At 42.6% G+C, this 25350-nt stretch overlaps 1 protein-coding gene across 3 annotated transcripts in view; it reads left to right on the top strand.

The window, feature by feature from the left end:
• Positions 1-25350, top strand: part of foxp2 (forkhead box P2) — a 102294-nt gene that overhangs the window by 25416 nt on the left and 51528 nt on the right. For all 3 annotated transcript variants that reach the window (XM_028570407.1, XM_028570404.1, XM_028570405.1), the window contains one exon: positions 17641-17827. In XM_028570407.1, the coding sequence (XP_028426208.1) occupies positions 17651-17827 (177 nt within the window). In that variant the 5' untranslated portion in view covers positions 17641-17650. The remainder of the gene's footprint in view (positions 1-17640; positions 17828-25350) is intronic.

The raw sequence follows: 25350 nt of genomic DNA, 5'->3' as shown, positions 1-25350 counted from the left end.
TTGCAAATTTCCTTTTAATATAGCCCTTCTGCCGTAGCAAAAAAGCCCATCTGAATATTATTGTGACCAGCTTTTTAAGAATATAAATCAATTGCATGATTTTAAGTAGTTGGATTCATACTTTTGAGGCAAATTTCTCCCAATGCCAAATGGAATGGTGCTTGTATAACCGGAATAGCTAACCAATTCTAGTACTGACATCATGGTCCGCTCCAAGTCAACTGTATGTTTTAGTATAAAATCATCCGAACATTTCAGCCTAGTTTAAACTCATTGAAAAGCAGTAGGCTTATGAATCATCTTGCTGTTCCAATTTAATGGAACCTTTCAATGACAGCGTGTTCCAGCACATCATCAAAGTGAAACTTCCAAAGTTCCGCTTAACTTGTTGCTGAAATAGTTTCTCGTCAAGAAAATTGCAGCGCGCCAAGACCCAAGAAGTGTATCAGGGAATCTTCCCTGACGGAAAAATTGCCACTTGCATACTTGTCTTTGACCAAAGAGAAGCTCTCACCTACTCCAGGGGAACATGTGCTGTTTAGGAAGATATAAAGGAGTAATTTTATTACTCGGTACATCTCCCCTCAGAAGCCATTTCATTTCTCCTTTCAGCCTCCACAGAAGCCTTTATTTGATCTCATATTCCAGAGTATGACTGCCTCAAACCAGTCGGACTCCGTTTATTTTCATTTGGAAAACACTTTTAGTGTTGGAGGGGTGGCAGTGGATGGAAGTAGAGAGCAGGGTGTTCGGATGTGGAAGGGACTGAGGCAAGTTACTCTATCACATGCTAATGTCCTCCTGCAGGGATTTTTTTCCGCTGTGCCTGATATTTGGAAGCCAAACTTTTATATTTCATTCTCCCAATTTGATCAGTATGACTTTCTTTGGTGTAATCAAGAAAAATCTTTCAAGTACGTTCACTTCTAGTCTTCTCCATCTCACAAAAACGTCCTTGCAAATAACTCTTAACTTTGCATCCGTACAGTGAAATTGATACAGCTGGATACCCTTTACTCAGTGCTTTGAAACTGCAGATGATTGGAAAAGTGTGCCATTTATTAGGCACCCCACTTAGGCAGCCCAGATGTAGCTGGTCACTTGAGAGGGAGACGTCCTCATAAACTCTGAGACTTTAGAGTGGGCACAACACCCAACTGTAGAGTCCAAATTAACGCCCCCACACACACCCTTCCTTAGACTCCACATCTTTGGCTATTCAACAAATCCTGTAACAGTGCAGCTGTCTGGAGGAGCCAAAACTGGATAATAAGTTTCCTAAAAATCTTTCTCCCTCTCTCTCCTATTTATCAGTGTCTTTGTTGGTCTCTCTGTCTGTGCCTGCAGCACCTATATCCTCTGCAGCCCGTGTCTGGTTACAGCGCAATGAAAACATTTTTGTGAAAGTGTCGTTTCAGTGCTCCGGAAGTCACACTCACCTAAATAGTTCCTTCTTTATGTCTTGTCTGTCTCTGTTTTTTTTTTTTTTTTTTTTTTTTTTTTTTTTTTTTTTTTGGTGGAGGCGGGTTTGATGGGGGGCAGGGGGGGGGATATTGTAGCCTCCACTGGGCTCCGTTCCACACAATGAATTACCTCCAGATGTAATTCCTATCCCCCGCCTTTCGCCCTCAAATTAGTGGCTAGTAAAAATTAGGTTAGAATTAGCCGCGGTGTGGAGAATAGAAGAGTTTGAAATGTCCATATAATGAGTTTATTATTCTTTGCTGGAATGCCGTTTTCCTGAATTAATTTGATCAGGGTTTTTTATTTTTATTTTTTTAGGTGTTATTGGTGTCAAGTTGAATGGTGTTTTAGTCATGAATGGATAGCCAATGTGTCAGCAGTAAGTCAGAAAGCCGAGGTAATCGGAGGACTCTGAAGTCCACTCTCCAGCAGAACGCTCCATGCATCAATAGCTTCTGGAGATCATTCCCAAACTTTCTCCATTATCTAATTCACAGTCTGTGTTTCATTTTTTCTGTCATCCCGCATGGAAGTATTTTTCATTGCTACTTGCAAACACATTGACAGGATTCCTTTGACCTGAGATTGCGGTTGTTGCATAGCATATACAGGTGTTGTGCTCTTTTGACTGCTAGTGGAGCTTGTCTTGCTGCCATTCAACTGTGTAGCCGTGGTTCTGGGAAAGATAATGTCTTTGGCAGAGCTGGAGTTGTGGGATTCTCAGACACTACAGATCACTGTCATAAATGGGTTTCAGATTAATCGCTAACAGAAAATCTGAACGTGTGAAACGACAAGTGTATCTCACTTTTCTTTTAATCTGTTCCTTCATCTTGATGACATCTAAGTGGCCAGGAACATAAAAAAAAAAAAACTCAGTAGCATGTAGTTTTTCTGTGAGAAGGAATTAATTTAAACTGCAACCACCTTTACTGCATATCTACGACTGTGAAAAAGGGGGAAGTTGCCATGCTCTGCTCTTTCATCTAATTCCAATCTGCTGTATAACAGGTAAACTGCTGTGAGTCGCACTTGCTTGTTTAAATTTACCCGGCTCAGCCGAGCCTTTGATTTCAGCAACTCGTTTAATTCAAATACGCTTTTGAAGAAAAGCTATTTTTTTTTTTTTTTAGGAAGGGGGGAGTAGGGCATCGGAGGCAGCTGTGATGGTGGGAAAATAAGAGGAGGCGCAGGAGGGCCAATTTAACGTGGAGTGTCTGTCGCTAGTCTACCAGCTCCTTCGTTTCAAGAGGCCCGGTCAGCTTGAACTGTCTGACTTCTGTCATTTCGATCTCTTTTTATTTTTCTGCTGTAATGTATACTTTAATTCCCGCCCGCCTGCTGTCTGTGTGTAGCAGCAGCGTCTGCAGAAGCAGCTGGAGGGGAGGCGCAGGTATCATTAAGCCTTGGAGAGGCACCAGCGGAACGCTGCTGAGTGCTATACGTGGCTCCTTGCAGCGCATTTTGATATTTCTGGGCCCAGTGAATGTACAGCCTGGTTTATTTTCAATAGGAACCCGAGGCCGGGCTTGGCCAGAGCCCCGGCTGCTTGCTCGGGCTGTTGATATTGAGTCAAGCAAACACTCTCTCAGGGATGTCCTGTTGGGCACTCAGCCAAAGTCGCAAATGGAAGTCACATGTGGAGACTCCCGAGGCAATGAGACCTCAATTCACACCCATCGCCGCTACTTTTATTTTTCCTTGTATAAGTTTTGTGTGTATATGTATATTTTATACTTGTATAAATAATAGTTATTTTGTAGACCAGATCACCAAGCCTTACATTTGTCTTATTCACTGCTTTAGAAATGGTATATTTCTGAGAAGAACTTCAATTTTCAAACAACAAACAAAACAGAATCACCATATTTATTATTGTGATTGCAGTAATCAGGCGCCTCTTTATCTTTTTTTTTATTCACTGCTCTCATTTTTTTGCAGTGAAATACATATGCAAATATATTTGGACATTGTCATTATCAGCCACTTAATAGGCATTTCATTAGGGATTTTCTGAATGCACGGTGCAGGGCAAGTTGCCATGGATACCCTGGTGCTTAAGTACAGTATATTAAAATGGTGCTGCCTTTCAACCACTTATATAATCACCGGTCCGTAATGGTCTCTGCTCTCTGGCCATAAGCAACATATCATGTGATCAACATTGCCCAGGACTAAAAAGAGCCCTAACCCCCTCATTATGCCTTATTTGGCTTTTTATTTATTTATCTGTAGGCAGGACTAAGTGGCTCATGAATTGTGCTTGTGGAACATTTGTGTGGCAACTAATGAATGGTGCTGATGTGTGTGCTCTATGCCATGTGTGTGGTGTTTTGCTCTTTGGATTCAGTGGTTATCACTGTGTGGGAGTTGTTAAGGTCAGTTGAGCATATTTTAACAGACAGTAAAATCACTTCATTTTGTCCGACTAGCTCTTAAATGTGAGAATGGACGAGGGAGGAGGGAAGTCAAATGGATAACCTTCCAATGCATCATTGATGCTCTTGGCACTTGGGCTTCAATAAAAACAACACTCAGTCAGAGAAAAGCCACAGTCTTTGTCTCCCTGCGCCATTCTCTTTGTCTTTTGTCCTCATTCTACTTGTGTATATTTAAAAGGTCATGCATGCTTGTAATTTAATTTAAACACGTACAAAGTGTATTTCGATTCTAAATTGCACCTAGCGTGCACGTTTCCATCTAATGGTTGTTAAAGGGTTAATAAGGAGTGATTCACGTGGCTGAAGGCTGGGCTGCTTCTGACTGACAAGCCTCATGGCTCTTGGTACCACGGAAGTGATGGTGGCAGAAATGACGAGGGAAACCTGTTATGGGCGCTTGACTTTGTCAAATGCACCAGAGGCAATGCACTTAACAGTGGCTTTAATTGAAAATTAATAGTTAGTGTGTGTGTGTGTGTGTGTGTGTGTGTGTGTGTGTGTGTGTGTGTGTGTGTGTGTGTGTGTGTGTGTGTGTGTGTGTGTGTGTGTGTGTGTGTGTGTGTGTGTGTGTGTGTGTGTGTGTGTGTGAAAATGATAGCAGTGCCGGGAGAAGGGAAGCAACATCCGTCGCCATCGTTGTCGCGGCGTTGCACTGCATCACAGATCCACTGCTCCCCCACTGCTGCTGCTCCTGCCAGGGTTGGTAACCAGCTGCTGCCACCCTCACCCCTCCCCACTGTACCACTACACATGTCTATCTCTCTTTCTCTTTTCCCTGTTCTGCTGCCACCACATCAGGATGCTGGTGGGCCTGTTCGTCTCCGTTGACCTTGGCAGCGGAAAGCACTGGAAGAAGAGACGTAGGGAATAAATACCTGAAGGGAGGAGGCGCACAATTGTCACAGATGTGTAGAAATAGGCATAGCATTCCCCCTCGTGAAGCGAATATTTCTAAGGCCAGGGGCCTCTTGTTTGTCTTTTCCAGTGAGGCACTCTGAGTAGTTTATTAAAAGGGCTAAAGGAGCTTTCTATCCTGAAGCCCTTATCGCTGAAAGAGAAATGGGGAAATTACTGGCATAATGTGGATGCTTAGAGCAATTAACAGCAGTTGTTTAATGTTAGCCCCCTTTGCCTCTCTCTGTCACTGTTTTTTTTTTCTGTCACCCCCCTCTCTCTATTTCTCTCACTTGCTTCAACTCCCGCTGTCTCTCTCACTCTGCCATGATTGTTTAGTGTTTACCCTCCCTGCCTCAGAGCTCAGGGAGTTGACACTAATGAAAATGCTACATCTTTTGGTCTGTGTTGGTCTCTAAATAATGATATCATACAGCTGAAATATGCTCCAGCGGAGCCTGGGAGATAATGTGCTATTCAGAGCCTGTTAAATCATGCCAGTGCACCGCTCAGAGCTGCGAGTTCAAGTGGTTTTTACCCCACGCTAGGGGCTACATCTTTTCCTAAATAAATCTGTCATAGTTGCCCTGGGTGCCTCTCTTTAAAACATAAAAGTTCTTGCACTCTCAATAACCTCTTGCTGTTGCTGCCTATATGCCTGCACGTGTGTGTGTCTGTTAGTGTATATCTTTGAATTCAATTTTGGAGTTGCATCTCTGCCAGATTTAGTTGTGTGTTTTTATTTGATTCTATGTATATGGCACAAACTTATGTCGGCAGAAAAAAAAAAAAAAAAAAAAGAGTCCCTTCTTGTATTAAATCTCTCAGGCCCATGTGGCAGAATGAGCTAGTGGCAGATGGACTGGCTTTCTGCATCTGTTGTGTGCAGACTGGGGGCTTTGTACTCCTCTCCTGGGGAAGACCGAGCCTTTCTTCTTGCCAGTAGATTCCTGTCTGTTGGAGCGACTAAGAAAAACATCTGGAGAGAGAGAGAGAGAGAGAGAGAGAGAGAGAGAGAGAGAGAGAGAGAGAGAGAGAGAGAGAGAGAGAGAGAGAGAGAGAGAGAGAGAGAATTGACAAAAGGATTGGCAAACACCATTAGCCCTAAATGTTCCAGCTTATTGCCTGTTGTGCATTGTTTACTGTAGGGGAAACATGTTGCTACATCACATTCAGCATCTGAGCCCAGCCCGGCTTAATTCAGCTCGCTTCAGGTTTTGGTCGGCTTCTTTAGCAGGCAGTGGGGGCCGGCTGTTTAGCGGTCCCAGTTAGAGATACTGAACTAATTCATTAGGAGAGACTTATAACTATAGACAAATAACTGAATCCTCATGTAAGACATCTGTGCAGACACGTTTGCCTTTTATCAAGTGGTAAACCAAGCTTAAAAAACTGTGGCCGAGGGTGAAAGCTGTGAAATGTTTGTCAGCTTGTGTGTTTCACTTTTTTTTTTTAAATAAGATATTTAAACCCTTCCCATAGACTTAGTCTGACCTGGCGTATTGTTTCATGCTTAAAAAGCTATTTAGAGTGTAGACAGTAGTGGTAGCATATTGGCAAAAGACTCTCGAAAAGCATCATCTTAGTATTTTGTCAAAAAGAAGTCAGGGAGCATTGGGCATGTGGAGGTCTCCCGAGTTCTAAACCTTTTGTGGTCTCCCACCCCTTTCAGATTCCTCTACAAAACGCCTATTCTGAACCCCCCACCCTTATATACACACACACACACACACACACACACACACACACACACAGTTACACCCCCCTCACCATTCCTTTGCCAACTCTCGCCACCCTCGGCCCCCACCTCTCCGCTCCCCGCGACCAGCCCCCGTACCCCACCGATCAAGCCACTGGTTTTTGTGTACTATTGGTCCTCAGGCGTCAAAACAATCCAGTGGGGCTGCCTGACTTGTTTTAATTAGGCAGCACTGAAACGGCAACTGTCTCTCAGACGTGACCGGGCAGAGGTGCTCTCCCCTCGTACTACTGTAAATACCGCTGTAAATACTTCTCTGCTGATGTCTTTGACAGTAAGCGTCAGCTAGCTTCTCTTTACTTTTTTCCACCTTTTTTTCCCCACTTTTGATGCTCTGATTTCTACTAGTGGCATTTTCCCCCTCTCTTCTTTTTTGATACACACTAATGCTTCCAGGCTTCTGAGAATACTTCTTCAAATGCTTTTTACCGGAGCGAGTGGATTTCTCGCTTATTGTTTTAAAGGTAGGTCATTGTATCTGTCACTCTCTCCCTCTCTCTTTTGCTGTCTATTTATGACTTTGTTTGGATGTGTACTTGTGGTACCGTAGCGGTGCTTTGTGATAGGATTTTACTTGGTAACGCATGGATATGGCTAATTGTTTTTAAGAGCCCTATACACTCTTTGCCAGAGCACGGTGTGGAGGCTACCGACTGCCACTGAGCCGTTCACTAATCCCATTCAGACTCTTTACATCTACACACACACACACACACACACACACACACACACACACACACACACACACACACACACACAATTTGACATGCACACAATCAGAGCTGAAAAGAAAATCACTGAACTGTGCTAGAATAAAGCCAGACACACATACCTTAGCGCAAACTCACATCTCGCCGCGGCGTCCTCCAGCCCTTCGTCTGTCTCTGTTTCCCTCTCGTCTTAGCGATGCCGGGTACATAGAGCAGAGTAGAGAGCCAGTCGGGCAGGTTGTCTGTAAGAGTGTGTGTGTGTGTGTGTGTGTGTGTGTGTGTGTGTGTGTGTGTGTGTGTGAGCACTTTCACAAGAGAGAGAGAGAAACGGAGTGTTCAGAGAAGCAGATTTGCGATTAGAGCGAAAGCAGCGCGAGCTGCCCGGTAAGCATGCAGCCAATGTGCAAGGGGAGAGGCAGCGAGCATCCTGCAAGTAGTCACAGCCCTTCCCGTGTGAAGATCCCCTCGCACACTCACACACTCTCTCATTCACACACAGGATCCACCCACACACACGGTCTACCTTACGCACACACACATGCTCTTACACATTTGCACCCAAATGCACAGAATTTTTCTTTTTTCTTTATACTTGTAAAAAGTAAGTTCATATAAATAAATATGATCAGATTTGAAGGTCATTCCCTAAATTAAATGACAGGAAAATAGAGATCTAACTAATAATTGTCTCATCTACCACTTTCAGTAAAATGAGGAATGAAATAAGTAGTGTTTTCCAGTAATTGTGATATATTTCATCAGCGGCAGGCATAAGAAATGATGGTGTAATTATTTCCAGTGTAGAGAGAAAAAGAAGCCGCCGTGTCTCTGTCATAAATTTCCATTTTGTACACTACTCTCCCCCCCCCACCCCCTCCCATTCACACTCATGCTCACACACATACACACACACACTCTCCCTCTGCTGTCCCCTCTCCCACTCTTTTCCTTCTTTCCCCCAACTCTAGCCTTTCCTATCAGGCCTGCATGTCCGACCCGCACAGGGGGCCCCGGTCGGTAATTGCCCCGGTGACAACTGGAAATGATAGAATAATTGTCAGGAGAAGCGTCTGGGCTTTCTTTTTTTTAATGGGGCGAGGGTGATTTAAGTATGCATGAATGGCACGGTGGTGGTGGTGAGGTGGCGAGCGAGGGAGAGCAGAGGAGAGAGAGTGAGCGGGGGGAACTGGGGCGGGGGCTGGGTGGTGGCTGGGGGGAGATACGGCTGTCTTGTTTATGATGCCATCCCCCATAAACACGGCTGAAGTGATGACACAGATAGTGTTGCCTCTCCACGGGGTGACACCAGTCGACTTGCGGCCGTTGCTGCTAGACACCCTCGGCGGTGGCAGAGGCAAGCACTCTGTTCCCTGGTCAAGCTCTCTGGCACTCCTCACCTTCAGGTAAAAAAAATAAATAAAATAAAATAGTCAGGTAGACTCTGTCCATCCATCTATCATCTATCCATCCATCCACCCATCAATCCTGTGTCATCCGTAGTCGACTCCAACCTCTTGGCTGTGTTTAACGGTTGTGTTTTATTGCCGGGCTGTGTCTCCTGTCTTCCCCGCTGGTCGTCCCACTGTGTAACTGTGCAGTCTTGGTCTGCAGGCTCTGTTAATCTGCTGCTTAATTAGTGCTGATGAATGGCTCAGTGTGTGTGCGTGTGCGTGCGTACAAGTGAGTGTGTGCACTGATGTGGCTTTGTGTTTGTGTGTTTGTATGAGTGTATGCATTTGTGAACTCACTTGCTGTGGTATTTTTTGCTCTTTTCAGATGTTGCTACTTGCTTTCTGTGCTAATCATTGATCATTAAAATCAAGAGGACAGAGATTCACTACTACGGTTAAACATAATAAAAGGGCACATCCACTGTATAACCTTTCATAAGCTAATAACAATCCAATATTTATCAGTTGCAGATGTGTGTTTTGAGAGGGCAAAGCTTTTACTTGAATTTTGACTTATTTGTTTTTCTCCTATCTCTTGGTGTAGAAAAAAAATCTTTGGAGCAGATGTAGTTTGAAGAGGAGAGAGGTCACCAGACTGATAATCGGTGAAGCACTAATTATCTTTATCGAAGACAAGTGGGATAATTTGTTTACTTAAATATTGATGAGGGTGAGCAAGGCATGATATTGGGCTATTGTGGGCATATTATTAACATTTCATAGGGCTTTGTGCAGGAATGCGAAAGGGACTCCTCTTCATAATTTAATACCCTAATGCATAATGAGCTATGTGATTAGTTCACATGGAGAATTGGCCAAACTCCATTTTGAAGGCAGATAATTTACATTGTTCTCCAGAGTCTGGCATATAATAGGTTCTTTAGCGCAATAAAATTAAATGCTACACATTTTATATTTCAGCTTACAAATCCCCCTGGCAATATTCAGTTTTGAGTCTTCTTTTTCTGTTTTGTTTTTTTTCTCACTTCTTTCCACGTCTGTCCTCATTTTGTGAAAAATAAGAAGAGGGAACTGAATTGTAAAATTTTTTAACTAAAACACATGTTTACCTACATGTTTTATTTAGAATGCACACTGGCCAATGAACACTGTTCATTAGCAGAGTCGCGTTATTTGTTTTGAAAGTTTAACCAATCACTTTGTTATGCTAATTGTGATGTAATTTAATTTGAGTTCCCGTAATGATGATGCCGCTATTATCCACATAAATGATGCAGTTAAGCAGCATGGCCTCATTTGCATGTGCTTGAAGGGAGAGAGGCTGAAAGGAGCCAGCTCCCGTATCACTCTGCTTTAATTTTCCAGCTCTGTTCACTCCTGCCCTATGGGTCTTCCTGGCCTGTCGCTGGCTATTGATGATCAGCACTTTTATCTGTGTTTTTTTTTTTTTTATGACAAAGAGGCCTTTATTTGTCTGCTAACAGATTCCTAAAACTGCAGTGTAGAGACATTAAATAATGGAAATATGAGACTATTAAAAAATGCAAATGATTATTTATTAGTCAATGTATCAAACAGTAAGTGTACAATTGATTTGTGTGCCCCCACCACACACAGATGCACGCCCCTTCACATTTTCATTGGGTCTGTTTTGGATTGTTGAGGGGGGGGAGGGAGAGTGGCTTCTTGAATTTAATATTTCCATATCAAAGTGGTGCTTTGTTGGCAAGGGCTTAATTTTTAATCTGTTGATTCCATCATCATCATTTTTGGTGTGGACGTTATTCAGATGTGGCTTGAATAGCCGGGTGTGTTTTCAAAACGGAGAGGTGCAGCCGAGCTGTCAGGCAGTACACACTGTCAACCAGTCTCTGCATATTTTTTGTAAAATCAATTTCTTAATCCTAAAAGGAGCAAGGGCGATCCTTTCTTCTGAGCAGTTTTAAAGTCCTCAACTGGGCATGGAGAAAGTGTGACTAAGCCGGTGTTAAAGACTGCCCATTATCTATTTTGTCGTGGGTTAGACTTTGGTAATTTTCAGGTGGAAAGATTATTTTTTCTCCTGACCAGTCCCCCCCCCCCCTCCCTCCTCCTCCCCCCACCTGTTATGCTCCTAATTGGTTACATAAATCTTGTCTGGTATGAATGAGGAATGTTGCGGTGTTGTCAACTGCAATCTTCACCCTTATTTACCAATTCATTAAGATCTATCGATGCAGGACTGCTGAGGGGGAATGACAACATAAATCAGAGCTGGAGACATAATGGCCCTAATCAACCAGAAATAACTGGAAACGTCACAATGAGCTATGTCTCTGTAGCTGTGCCGGCCGTGGCTTGCTCCCTGCGCCTGTCCGCTGGATCTGCCGTGCTGTGGTGAGGACCGGAGAGTCAGGCCATCCAACTGTCATTAGTTCCTCCGATTTTTCTCCCCTCGACAAGGGGGGCACCAGACCAGTGTAAAGAATTTGTCCATTTTCTCCTTTTTGTTTTCCAACTCTTGCTCCATGTCAAAGCAGCTCTGTCCTGATCGTTCAAGTGGAGAATAAAAGGTCTTTTCTGAGTGGAATACTTCCACGCATGAGGTCTATAAATACAGTGAGGTCGGAAGTACCCTGCATTCACCGGCGCACCTCCTCTACTCTTGGTAAAGATGATTGGACAAGACAATGAGGCCTCCCCTCTTTATAGGTCAATTAGCCCTGATTAGGTGGGCCGAGTTAATTAATGGAATTGGCAAATATGCAAATGAGTGCCGACTGATCAGCTTTCGTCACTGTCTTCCTCTGCCACAGCGGCGGGGCTGTCTCCTGCTTCAGCAGAATGAGGTGCCTGATGGGTAACGTGTAAATGATATGGGACGAGCCTAAATGCAGGAGAGAACTAGTTTCTCTCCTCCTCTTTTACTCTTTCTGCGAGGAGTGTGCTGCGCTACAGCAATATATTTAAGAAGTGTGCATTTATTGCTGCAGTGGTGTTTTTTGCCGGAAAAGGAAATTGATAAACTGTAAATTATATTTCCTCTTATAATATTTCTCTAATTTTTTACTGAGTGATTCATTGTTGATTTTAATTTAACATTTTCATGTTGGCCTACCATACCCTTTTCTTTTTTATTATTATTATTATTATTAGTAGTAATTGGCTAGCCCATGTACAATAACTGTTTTGCCATTGTCATTTTTCAGGGCTGGTTGTATTCATATAAAATGAATTTGTATTAACATACTATCATGCATACTATTCATGAGTGCCTCTTGCATTTGATTCTAAGAAGACATTGTGAAGACCGTACAATTGAACACGCACTTCACACCCTTTCCTCTGGTTTTCTTTGTCATTTTTTTGCTTTTCTGTACTCCACAAACACTGACTCTGACACACACAGTCCATTCAGGGACACTTACACACTGTGGCAAATAGTCTGTCTTTTATCTTATTCTGTTTCATCTCCTTATTGTAAATAGAAGAGAATTAAGTTCTGAACATTCTTGACTGAATGTCTCCTATCACAGAACTACGATTTATTGTCAGCTCAAATGAAGAATTGAAATATGACTGAGGTTTTCTCAATGTAGGGCTCATTGGACAGGAGATAACCACATTTGATTCTGTTGCTTTGAATAATATTAATCCCGAAAAAAGCAAAGTCCATTATTCATATTCATCTCTTTTCATTTGGCCCCACTCCTGATGTTGTAAATATGATTTCTTCAGCCCCCTTTTTCCAAAGCAATCTTCATTCACCGGTGAAACACTTTTGAAATTCCTCTATCTGAGAGCAGAAACCATTACCATACACAGGTTTATAAGAAGTAGTCATTAATGCTCCTTTATGGTGGCCCTTTAGTGCCAAAAAGGAAGCTTTTAATTCTAAGGCACGGCAGCCTGGCTTGCCTTACTTAATCCGGGGGACTGGGTTTTGTCGAACGTAGCTCTCCAAGTGGTCGTTTTTCCATCTGCGACTCCAAACTCCCAGCTTGTAGCTGAAGGCTGTAATAAACTGCTTGTGGTCTCCCTCTGCAGTGACAACTTGCAACCAAGAAAAAAATACCGTGCACACCCAAGTACAAATAAGCATATGATCATAATTAAAGATTCTTTGAAGGCATTGATTTATGCTATGCCTTGCAGACATTTATGCAATCTGATTAAGTTATTTTAAACTTCTTTGCTCTCCATTATTTGGTCTTAGATTACATTTATCATTTAGAAATGCAATGGGTTTTAAGGACTTTTTTTTTTTTTTTTTTTTTTTTTTTTTCAGCACATATGTGGCATTTTGATTTATTAAGCAATCTGAAGTGTTGAATATGTGAGCCCTTGCCCTTGCCCAGTTACTTCTTTATTTTGTATGCATAGTAACTTATGGCAATGATGAATTCATTTCACTCAAGCACAGAATCTGTGATTATTTTAAATGGTAACCATATCTCGACTTGATCAGAGAGCTGTGAGGAGTCAGCAGACTGTGAAATGTAATTTTTATTATTTTTTATTTTGATCTCACAAACCAAAAGTATTCCAGCCAGCCACCTGAAATGTGAACTGATAATGAACGGACATCTGGGATCACAGATTTACAGTTTATTTTTTTTGTCTTCCTTTCTTTTTTGTCTTGATGAAAATATTTTTTGCAACTCATGCATATAAAATGAGGGTATGGATCAGTGTTCTAGATAGACACAGTGGAGAATATCCTCACACTGAAAATGGATAGGCCAGAGATTTAGAACAAAAACCAGTGTCAAGCCCGCTGTGTGTTAACTACGTTGTGTGTGTGTGTGTGTGTGTGTGTGTGTGTGTGTGTGTGTGTGTGTGTGTGTGTGTGTGTGTGTGTGTGTGTGTGTGTGTGTGTGTGTGTGTGTGTGTGTGTGTGTGTGTGTGTGTGTGTGTGTGTGTGTGTGTGTTAAATTCTCCCGTGTTCCCCAGACAGTGTTGGAGCACAGCAGACAGCTGTGTATTCCCACTAGATGGATGGCCAGTGTCATAGTGTGTGTTTACTGCACATGATAGAGCGGGAGACAGGCCAGGTAATGAGGCTACATTAAGGGCTTTTAGAGCTTGCAAACAAAGATGGAGGGCTGCTTCTTTCCCCTTTTAATGATAGGTGCGTGTTTGTGTGTATGTGCGAAAGATCGCGTGTGTGTGTGCATGAGGCAATGAAAGGCTCAATTCTCCCTACACCTTTTGTTTTGTCACTTCTCGGAAGAAAGAGGAGAAATTCTCCCAATCTCTGGGCCAATGCGTCGTCAGGACCCTTTATCAGATTCTGTACCTGATGGAAGAGACAGATTTGCGTAGTGCGAGATTCGAGAGTAAATATTTGCTCAAGCTGAAGAGGAATAGCAAGCAAGGCTATGGTTGCACAAGAAATGAGACAAAAGCTGGAGTTGGCCTAAAGCTTTGCAAATAAAGTGTCTGTCTTGTGTCTATCTTTGCTTCATCAGGAAATGCCTTTCTTTCTGTTGAGCCTCCACCTTAATAGAAATGTTGGGAGCCATCAGCGATCGTTGACGACAGTAAATTTGGAGAGTGCAGAGTTATCTCGGTCTCTCACTATCTTTGCACCATCCCACAACCTAAACACTTAGTATCACTATCATCTTCTTTCCCAAAGCTATACATCTACAGAATTACCAGCGTATTACCAGGGCAATAACAGCCTTCCTCTCTGTTTCCGATCACGATAATAAGTGGTCTAGGTTCTCCCTCATTGGAAGATTATGGCTTGAGGAAATAGCATCAAATAGCGGGTGTGTTGAAACGCAGGACACCGGCAATTTATAGGATGTCAAACACACACGTGCGGGCAAGCCGGCAGCCTCACTCATGCGGCATTAAAGCTGCCTGCACCGCCGCAGATCAGAGCCAGGGCCCCAGTCGATATTGTAGCTGGGGGGTGGCATGGCTCCTTCCGACCCAGTTGGTTTAGGACAAACTGAGCCAGGGTCAGAGCTAGTATCCCTCAGGGAGAGGGTACAGGGCATGGTGGACCTGTGGTAGGCACACACAAATGTAGATACACGCATGCATATAGTCACGCCCTCAGGTGCCGAGTATTGTCACTATCTGTCGTGTGTGTGTGTGTGTGTGTGTGTGTGTGTGTGTGTGTGTGTGTGTGTGTGTGTGTGCGTGTGTGCGCGTGCGTGCGTGCGTGCGTGAGACAGTTCCATCACCCCCACAGACAGATCAGCAGCTCAGTAGCCCGCTCATCATTGCAGCCTGGCTGTGTTTCTAATTGACATTCTAATTGGCAGATTTGAATGCCGCCTTTAGATGGCTAATTAATTTATCTCACCGCTGTCATTAAGGTTAAAGCACCATCTGATCTCTGCGAATATACTTTGCATATATCTGCATTATCATTATGTTGCAGTTAGACATATTGCACAGATTTTATTTTGGAGGAGGGTGAGAAGATTATGGCTCTGAGATCAAGCCGTGTGTTGGGCTTTTAAATGTTTGTGTATTAACTTCAAATTATGCTGCATGATTATTTTTTCTATTTTTTTCTTTTTTTTACTGTAGCTATGATCCCTAATTTCTTATTTGTATCAATTTTTCTTTTTATGATATTAATATTTAATACATCAGTAATCACATTAAAAGCAAATTTGATTGGTTTGTTAATATCAAAGTAGCAATTTTCCTTGGAGTTCCGTAGTAGTTTGCATTGCATTCAGATGTTATTAAAAATCCTTATTTCCTTATCTCATATATCTTCAAGTTTTCTGAACATCCATCGTCCAAGAAAGAAGGGAAAAAAAGAGAGATCCAGGCTCCATTAGAATGTTCATAAAATTGTAGTAAAGGCAATCAGACAGTCTTTCTCTGAATATTTTAAACATTGGGCATGTAAAATTTATGCCTAATTTGAATACTTATTAGCTGGCTGATCCTGGCTGCAGCCTTGAGTTTCTTATGCTGAGATTCATCACCGGATTGGATGTCACATTGTGCCAGTCTTTCCCCTCCACCACCACCTTCCTCCCTCCCACTCACTTTCCTTTTCTCTCTCTTCCACTCGCATTCTTTTCATCTGTCTCTCTCCGTCACACCCCCCGTCTGTACCTCTCTCTCTCTCTCTCTCTCTCCCCCCCCCTTCTCTCTTTTTTCTGTGTGTCTCTCTCCATCAGTAGTGAGCGGTGCGGTGTTTAACAGGGGCCTGTTTGTTCACAAGCACGCCTTGTCCTGGCCTCTCCCTATTTACTTGTGTCCTGGGCAGCTGTCGCCCTGCTCTGTGTAACAGCTCAGCCCTGTTTGTTCTCCCTGCCTGGATCCTGTTTATCCTGGCTGTGGACATCCTTTAAGGCCTGTCCTGTATCTGCCCCTCGTCAAACACACACACACACACACGCACACACACGGAAGGACGTGTATATACACTTCTATTAAAACCGTATTTACTGGCCAAAGAATAAACACGGTACCCATGTGGGCTGGGCACATATGCTCACAAAAACACATGCACACACACAATCATAATCATGACCCTCTTATGTTGCATGGATGTGGATTATCTGGCAGTGGGTTGCTCTTGCACCCTAAAAATGTGTTTTTAAATATGAAAGTGGCAAAACTAATGTTAAATAAGTAATGACATGCTACGCAACCTTTGAAAGCAAACTTCCGCTATAAGGTATTGAAAGTTGCTACAGTATTTATTTATTTTTTTATCCTTTAAAATGTCCATTGTCTCAAATTTAAATTTTAAATATTAGAGAGCATTTTTTTTTCTAAATACAGACAGCGTAAACTCCCTGATTCTGGAGTGCATTTTGAGCCTTTGAGTGTCTTTTTATTTATTGTGAGAATGCCGGCTTCTCTCTGCCCCAGTGAAGGTACAGAGCATTAAATGCAGGGGAAAATGATAAAACATTTATTACTGGAGAGAGAGGAGGTAATATGCATAATTTATGCTGTTTTTAGCACAATCATTAGTGATATTCGTGATAGGATTTTTTTCCTTTTCTTTCCTCCTTTTTTCTTCTCTCTTTCACCACTTTTACATATCTAATAGGTGCCGAGAGAATGAATTCAATAACCTATATTTATTGTTAAAATTGTTAAATTTCATTGTAGATCTCCCACCACAAAGTTTGATTGCAGCTTGGTTAAATTGTGTGTGTGTTTTTTTTTTTTTTAAATATCCGAAATAAATGAATATATAACGTTTGATTAAAGAATAGGGCGGAAAGGAATCAAGCCAATGAGTGACATATGAGCATCGTGTCTCCATGGAAGCCTGTGTGGCAGATTTTATTTAGCCACAGCACGGATGACAAACCCATTATAGTGTTCATCACCAGCCCTGCACCATGTGATTTGGTGCCTCCTCCCTCCTCCCCGCCACCAAATTTTAATTTTGCATGATTAGCTTTGCGTCATTAGCCAACTTCATTCAGATGCAACACACTAAAAGACTGACAGCTTCAACACGTCAAATATTATAGTAGTGCCTGTGCTTCTGTTTTTCTGTCTGTGTTGCCTGGCTGTCCTGAAGTGTGAGGGAGATATTAAGAATTAAGCATATGCTCGTTTGAGAATGGCATATTTGTTCAAGCATATTTTTGATCTTTATTTCCTACAAATGTTTTTTTATTAATAATAATGAAGACAAAAAGAATACAACTTTTTTCTTAAAGCCAGATGCTTAGATTTATGCCTAAATCTTGTGGATAAAAACATTTGCCACATTTAGGTACCCCTCCCATTTTTTTAAATAGCACCAGGACGTGCATCTCTTTGTATTGCTTCATTTACACAATGAATGCATAATTGCTCCTCCTGCATCCCCCCTCCCTCTTCTTTAAATGCTTTAATTTGCAAAGGGGGACTGAGGGCTTGATAATGGAAGCGTAAAAAAAAAAAAAAAAAAAAAAAAAAAAAAAAAGGAGGGAAAAAGGGGGGAATTGTAACAAGAAGAGCCCTAACCGGTGCCTCTTAATCACTTCTAGGTTTTAAATCATGATGATGCAGGAGTCGGCCACAGAGACAATAAGCAACAGTTCAATGAGTCAAAATGGAATGAGCACCCTAAGCAGCAGCCAATTAGAGGCTGGCAGTAGAGATGGGAGATCAAGCGCTGGTGACACGAGCAGCGAAGTAAGCACAGTCGAGCTGCTGCATCTGCAACAACAGCAGGTAAGTTGTGTTTCTCCCCCGTCTCGTCTCTCTGCCGCTCTCTCTCTTCCCCTCGCTCTCCCACTCTGCTCTCTGCTCAGGCAGCGCTGGGGTTTTCTACACAGACAGGAGGCACAATGAAATATGTTGTATTTTTTTATATTGTTTGTGTTTTTTAGTAAAAAAAAAAAAAAACCTTGTTTATCTAATCGGCTGTTTGTGTTGTTGGTAAATTTTCTCGGTAGTTTGTTGTGCTGTCGGCATGTTTTGCCTGAAGCTGTTGCCTGTGGAGTGATGAAAATGTTTTGCAATGATGTTTTTGTTGGCTATATATATGTGTGTGTATTTTTTTTTATGTATATTTATAGAGAGCTCGTTGCAGCAATGTGAAGCCATGTGAGATTTAGAGTGTGTGTGTGTGTGTGTGTGTGTGTGTGTGCACGAGAGATAAAAAGGGAAAGAATGTGTGCGTTGGAGCATCGTACCGACCAGTTTAGGTAGTGTGTATGTGCGTGTGTGTATGTCATGGCAGCGCTGTATCCACCAGAGGGCCTCCTAACTCGGCACTAGTTGGAGGCTCACACACAGATGCAGGCGCTCTAACCACAGTCCCAACAGCGGCAGAGAAACCTTTGACCGGGACTCTTTGGAAAGACTAATTTGCATGCAGTCTCTCTGTCTGACTTTCCCTCAACTAGATGTCATATAGATTTAGACCACGCTTTGAGATCATTCCCTCTCTGACTCACTTGATAATATTGTTCCCTTTTGTTGGTTATTCATTGTTTTGTTTTAACTGAATTATTTTGGGTTAAAGGCACCACCAACTAATATCTGTTGCTCCGTTTTCAGTCTATTTAACTTTTCCTTTTTCATATCCATGGCTCTATTCTTCTTAGTCAGAGCAAGTTGTGTGGTGAATAAACTGCAGGGGGGGGTGTAGGAGGTAGTGGTTGGGGGGCAGGAGTTGTGAAAGTCAGTCGCCAGCAGAGTAAAGGAGTCAAGTGTCTCTCGTGTCTTTTCACGGTGAATGATGGCTTTGACAGTTTGCCAAAAGAGCAGTGGGAGATGAGGTCAGAGGGCCATGCTTTGGGCTGGATGGGGGACACCGCCGCGGGTTTGTAATGATGCGTGCTGTCCTTTTTGTTTGATGGGAATTTTTGTGTGTGTGTGTGTGTGTGTGTGTGTGTGCGTGGGCGTGCGTGCGGGCGTGCGTGCGTGCGTGTGCACTTTTGGAGGCAGCTGAAAGCCTGTGGTCAGTTTGGTTAGGGCAATACAATAGATGAGACTTGTTTCTGTGTGTCTGCATCTGTCTGTGTGCAGAGAGGGGGTATTTGGTGTAGCAAAATGAAGCATGTCCTGCAGGTTCCCCCCAAACGCCACCTCCTCCACCCCATTCCAACTCAACACCCATCCTCCATCCACAGCGCAACCCCAGTGGTCCTGCTGGTGGCTGCAGTGGCATTATAGCGCTGTGGCCTAACCCCCCATTTATCACCACTCTGCCACTCTTCCTACACACACACACACACACACACACACACACACACACACACACACACACACACACACACCTGATTGGGGTCAATTCTCTCCCTTTCTCAGTCATCACTCTTTTACATTTGAAGGTGTTGGGTATAGGACTGCTTTCTATCTGTGTTGATACTCTGCAGATAGAGGGTAAAATAGAAAGAGATAGAGAGCACGATAAGAAAATACTGTTCAACTGTTGTACCATAGGACACCACTGTCATGCATTATATTGCACTAGAAAGAAGAGAGAATTTGTTCTGTAAAAATCTTTATTTTTTTATATTTTAGATTATTTTAGATTTTATTTGTGTTTTTTTTTTTTTTACATTTTTAATATTGCAATAGTTTTTTTAAATTGTATCTTAATGAAATTGCCTACATTTAAACACTTATATGTTCCAACATTACTAAGATTAGTCTAACTAACCTAAGCAGAGAAATGTGAATGTGTGTATGTAAATGTTAACTCAACGAAGCTGTGCCGTTAAAAAAAAAAAGGCACTGAGAGAGAAAAGCGACGTAAGCATAAAGTGTCTAGTTAAGTCTCTGAGATGGACGTTCGGCTAAGAGCTCGTAGTGGTGGGTGGGGTTGGGGGCGGTTGTATGACAGTGTGTGCCTTGTAAAGAGGCCAGCCCAAGCCTTCTCCCAACCCAGAGACAGACACATTGAAATGAGCAGTCCAGCTAACAGGTCTCTGGAGGCTTTTTAAAACAGGGGCCCTGTGCTGTTAACTTCACACACACTTCCTGTGGCGCGCTCACACTGCATCTCTTTGGAGAGAGCGCAGTCCGACGAAAGATGGAGGGTTTTTTTATGCATTTGTTAGCACAGAGCTGTGCTATTTTGCAGTTGTTAGTGTGCTCATCTGCAGAAGGGGATGTTGGCAGGTGTGTATAAGTGAATGACAGTGTGCAAGTGTGTATATGAAGCATGCATTTGTGTGGTCATTTATGCATGCGTCCATCCATGCTTGCACTTTTCTTTCTTTTTTGCACCTGTGTGCAGCTAAAAAATTCCACTCCACGTCTGCTCTGAGTCCATTTTGAAGCAAGGCTATTGGGTGTAATTTTCTACCCATATTTGGAATGACATTGAGTGGTCCAGTGGGTATAGAAGCTCCAGTCTCTCATCACACTGCTGGGGGGATGATTAATAATAAGCACTGATGAATTCTCCACTGTCCCTGTGGGTTCTGCCATTACCTAGCAGCTCCAAAATACCACCTGCAGCTATAATTAGAAAAGCAGCATCTTAAGGTCTCGTCGCCTCAGATTCGGCCAAAGGCTTATAGGACACAGATCAGGACTAAGTTACACAGGAGCAATTTTTCCATATTCAAATATTGATAGTTGAGTTTTTTTACTCAAGACAAATAATGCACTTGTTTTGTTTTTTTTCTCTTGATTTTATTTTAATGCAAATCCTGTATACAATCTGTATTGTTGTTTATACAGGTATTTCGTTCAATGGGAAAGACACACACTCAGTTATCCATGTATCTGAATGATAACCATTGTGTCACAATTGAATTTCCAGCCCCCTAATTTCTGTCAGGGTTTCATCACCCCATTCCCAAGGTTGTCTAAATAGACCTAATTTGATTTGAGATCACAGATTAGATACCCACTGTATCTGATTGCAATTTGCCAGCTGCAGATATGTATCAGAGCAAATGATAAATGTTGCTCAGCTCTAATTACTATGCTAAAATGATCACTATAAAAGCTCCCATGTTAAAAAAATAAATAAATGTGCTGAGTTCACATTACCAATCAATTTATCATTGGCTGTAGTCGTATCTTGTAGTTTTAATATTATATGCTGCTATGTATGTACATGAGAGCTATGCATTGATCTTTGGATCTATAGCATATTGTCCCATAATGAGGCTGTTAGTTGATTACAGTGGTCTGTAGACTTCATCCTGCCAGGGTGATCAGTTGGATTGATGAGCCAATACTCAGGACAATTGCCGCCCCTCTAGATGGTCTCACTACTGTACGGAGTGTACTGATATTCAGAGCAAGATGGAGGCTCCGGCTCATCTATTATGGCCGGGTCAGTCGTTTTAACCAAAGACCTCTGGATAGCTATGGGGACAAACTTCTGTCACTATAACCTACTACTCATCCAGATCACTGACTCATTAAACTCAGACATGGAAAATAGTTGCTTTACAGATTCAAATCTTTTGTCCCAAATTATACATTAAATTTTTTTTTTTGCTTTTAGTTGTTTATACCTGTCATTTCATGAAACTATTTTTGTGTTTTACTTTTTATTTGCATGTGAGATGTTTGTTTGTGAGGACTGTAATTTATTTACTTCGGCACTAAAATGCAGTTTACAAGACACTTGTAGAGGTTGACGTGTTGGTAAACTGGTTAGGTATGCATTTCAGTGTTTTCCTGAGGCACATGATGCAGCAAAATGCAAACTATCCAAACTCATTTAAATGACTGCAGCATTTTGACATAAATTACAATAAGTGCGCCAAGGTGCCATCTTACTTCCAGGCTACCCCTGTCGCTACACGAGAGCTAGGCAGTGGTCCAACTTGAGAGTGACAGCAATTAACCTGCCTTCCTAGCTGTTTAGCTGGAGGAAATAGAAGGGATGAGAAATCTGACAGCAAGTGATGGGTAATATTTAGGGTTTAGGGGCAAATGAAATTCTCCCCAAAATGAAAGTCATTAGGGAGAAAGTTACCCCACAGACAAAGAGTGTGTGTGTGTGTGTGTGTGTGTGTGTGTGTGTGTGTGTGTGTGTGTGTGTGCACGCTAATTTGACAGACACGTGAGCTCACCTCCCTCTTATAACAACTCAAGTTTGTTGTTTAGTGTAGTGTTAAATACTGACACACAATGTTTACCATCACCTCTCACAAACCTCAGCCTCAAGCATCTTTCTCTCTTTGCCCTTCACCTGCCTCTCTGTCTTTCTCTCCATACTGTATTTGAGAACACACACACACACACACACACACACACCTAAGATGCAAATCTGGGCTTTGCCCTTGAGCATAATTTAAAGGCCTAATCACCCAGACTATCCCTTTGGATGGAGGAGGGAGGGAAGATGGTGTCTCTCATTTGCACCCTTACACAAAGGAGCTCATTAGGTTTATCTTTCAGGCCTGAGATTGCCCCACTCAACTGTGTAAATAAGACACTGGCCCTGGCCTGATGCATCAATCACCTCTTAGGACAGGAGACAGACCTCTGCAGAAATATGAACGATTTCATAAAGGAGCCTTTTGTTAACCGTCATCATCCGTGTGAAGATAAGGCTTTTCTGTAAAGGCTAGAGAAGCATTAGGGAAGCAGCATGTACTGTATGTCTTTGTAAAATTATTTCCCCTTTCAGTGAAAAGACAGCTCTTCCCTGGCAATCCTTGTGTCTGACTTATTTACAATGAAAGCCATCCTTCTTTTTTATTTCAAGCCTGGCTATCGGCAGACAGTCCCTACAGGATAGTACATACAGGCCTGTGATATATAGGCCTGTAGTTTCCCCCTTTGCGATGACACTAAAGATATAGAGTGTGAATGACAGCATAGCTACTGTTTGCTCACCCTTCCCCAGACAAAACACAGTATTATTCTATTATCTATCGAGACGCAACTTCTTCCTCCGTCTCTACCTTTTTTCCCCCTCTGTCTCATTCTTCAGCTCCTTGAAACGTGTGCTGTCCATCTATGTTTAAGACACGTTACATGCAGCCTTCTGGAATGTACAGTGGCGCTCTCCCAGTAACTCCATTTCATACAGGAGTCCCCTGAGAGCATGGCCAAATGTCAAGCTGCAAGGCTTGAAAGAGAGACGAGGAGAAAGGGACAGAGCGGGCGAGCAATGTAGGAATTGAGAAGAGAGGATGAGAGATATAGACAGAGTGAAATGTGCTGGAAATAAACACTTATGGCTATTTTATGCTCAAGCAGTTGGGAGCTGTGGAGTAGGTAGTGTGGTCTACAGGTCGAGGGGCAGCACAGATTGAAAAAGACAGATCACTGTGTGTGTGTGTGTGTGTGCGTGTGCATTTGTGTGTTTACAGGATATTAGATTAATGCCACAGAGGTCACTTGCTGTGAGAAGCTTTTTTTTTTGTTGCAAATGTAACACACATGTACGTACATTCACATTTTCATATATTTTAATAGTGAATGCAAATAATGGAAGCCAGTTGACATCATTCAATCTGGATCAGGCCTTTTGTTTGACCTGACACATTCTTTCCTGTGTAGCGCATTAGCCCAGTGATAAATGAACTGGGTCAGGGTTAACCACCTCAGTGTAAATAAGAGGCAGCCATTCAGTAACACCAATAGTCCTGTAGTCTCCAGCCAACCTAGTGCAGGCCAGGATCAATGGCCACTTCACAACTCATTTCCTTTTACGCCTCCCTGACTGCCCCGCTCCAGCTCTGGGAAATAAATGGCACTGGATCTATAAGGCTACTCACACAAACACATATACAGGCATGCATACACACTCATACAAACACACACTCGCACATAGGCACATACCATGAGTGGATTGAGCAATTGCTCCAGCTCAATACCCTCCGCAATAATTTATTTGCAAACTGCCTTGGTGGTGAATTGTGTATCATCTTTCGTGGCCTCACAATCGAAAACGGGCATTCTGTCATTGTTTGTTGCCACTCCCCTGTCATTGGCTTAAACAGAGTACCAGTCGTTAATATGGCGGGGTGGAGTGTTACTGTCACCCGCAGCCTGAAAATACACATGTAAATGGCTCTGTTTTCCTCTAATGTGGAGTTTACAGGAGGATAGAGAAAACACGTGTGGAGGGGGGGTGCTTTCCAATGCATACAGGGTAACTCATTGCTGTCTGCTTTTTCTGTAAATGGTTCCCTTCCCCCCCCAAAAAAAGGCAAGTGGCTTATAGTCATTTGATAGGCCACGACACCGCTATCCATTTAACAGAGCTTAAAAATCCTACATATGCATATGCCGGGCTGTCTTAAGCTGACAACCAAAAGACAGGATTTGCTAGAAGGCAGCTTTGGAGTGTTGTGAATTTAACAAGCATGTCTAGTATTACAGTTCCTCTCCGCTTTAGCCATGAATAGTAACAAATCAGACTCTGAAACGCATGCCTGATGGTTTGTTGTGTGTATCCCCCACCCCTTCTCTAACTAATATTAAAATGACTTTGAATCTGGTTACGAAGATGACTAGCAAAAAGTAGTAGCATCTTTAATGTCACTGGTGCTCTCTTTCTCTAAGGCGCCCAAAATCTCAGCTAACCGTTTCCAGCTATCAGCACAGTTTTTTTTGTTGTTTTACTGGTTAACACTCTCCGCTCCGATCACCTTCATTCCTGACCCATTTTCGAATATATAAATGGCTGTATCCTTCTCCCAAGTTGTTTGTAGTTGTAACGCTACCGGGCTGCAAGGGGAGATGCTCTTTACGCATTGCCTTCAAACACTGTATACATATGTAAGAGAGCCTCTTCACAGCTTTTCATACAAATGCAGTAAATAAGCTCAGGCCGTGGGGAATTGAAGGCTCCAAACAGACGAACTGGCTGACATGTCACTTAGCGCTGGCTTTGGCTCTCTTCACTGCAGGCTTTAGAGCTGAAGCTGCTGGGTTTTATTGTGTATCAGCCAAGGTCAGGCCCTCACTTTGCTGTCATCATTTCAATGTAATAATAATATCACACATTATTTGCTGTATGTTTAAATGTAGGGAATTAGAGCAAACAGTTTGGCATAAGGAGAGGTGATTTATGAATAAAAAAAAAAATCCACTTCCAATCAAGTCCTTTTGGAGGATACACTGAACATTTGTTTTGGGAAGATACAGAGAATAAGATGTACTCTAGCGGGAGGTTAATGATGGAAGTCACACTAGGAATCCATAGCAGCAGAGATAGACAGGCCCGCCTCTCTCCAGCCTATGGTCCCGCTCAAACAGCCTGCCATTCTTCATCAAGACCTAACCACTGCTTATTTACCCAAACTGTGGGACTTAATTCG

This window comes from Perca flavescens, chromosome 23 (genome assembly GCF_004354835.1).
Source record: "Perca flavescens isolate YP-PL-M2 chromosome 23, PFLA_1.0, whole genome shotgun sequence".
Classification (NCBI taxonomy): domain Eukaryota; kingdom Metazoa; phylum Chordata; class Actinopteri; order Perciformes; family Percidae; genus Perca; species Perca flavescens.
Note: the sequence above shows the minus strand (reverse complement) of the source record. Positions and strands in the feature narration are given on the sequence as shown.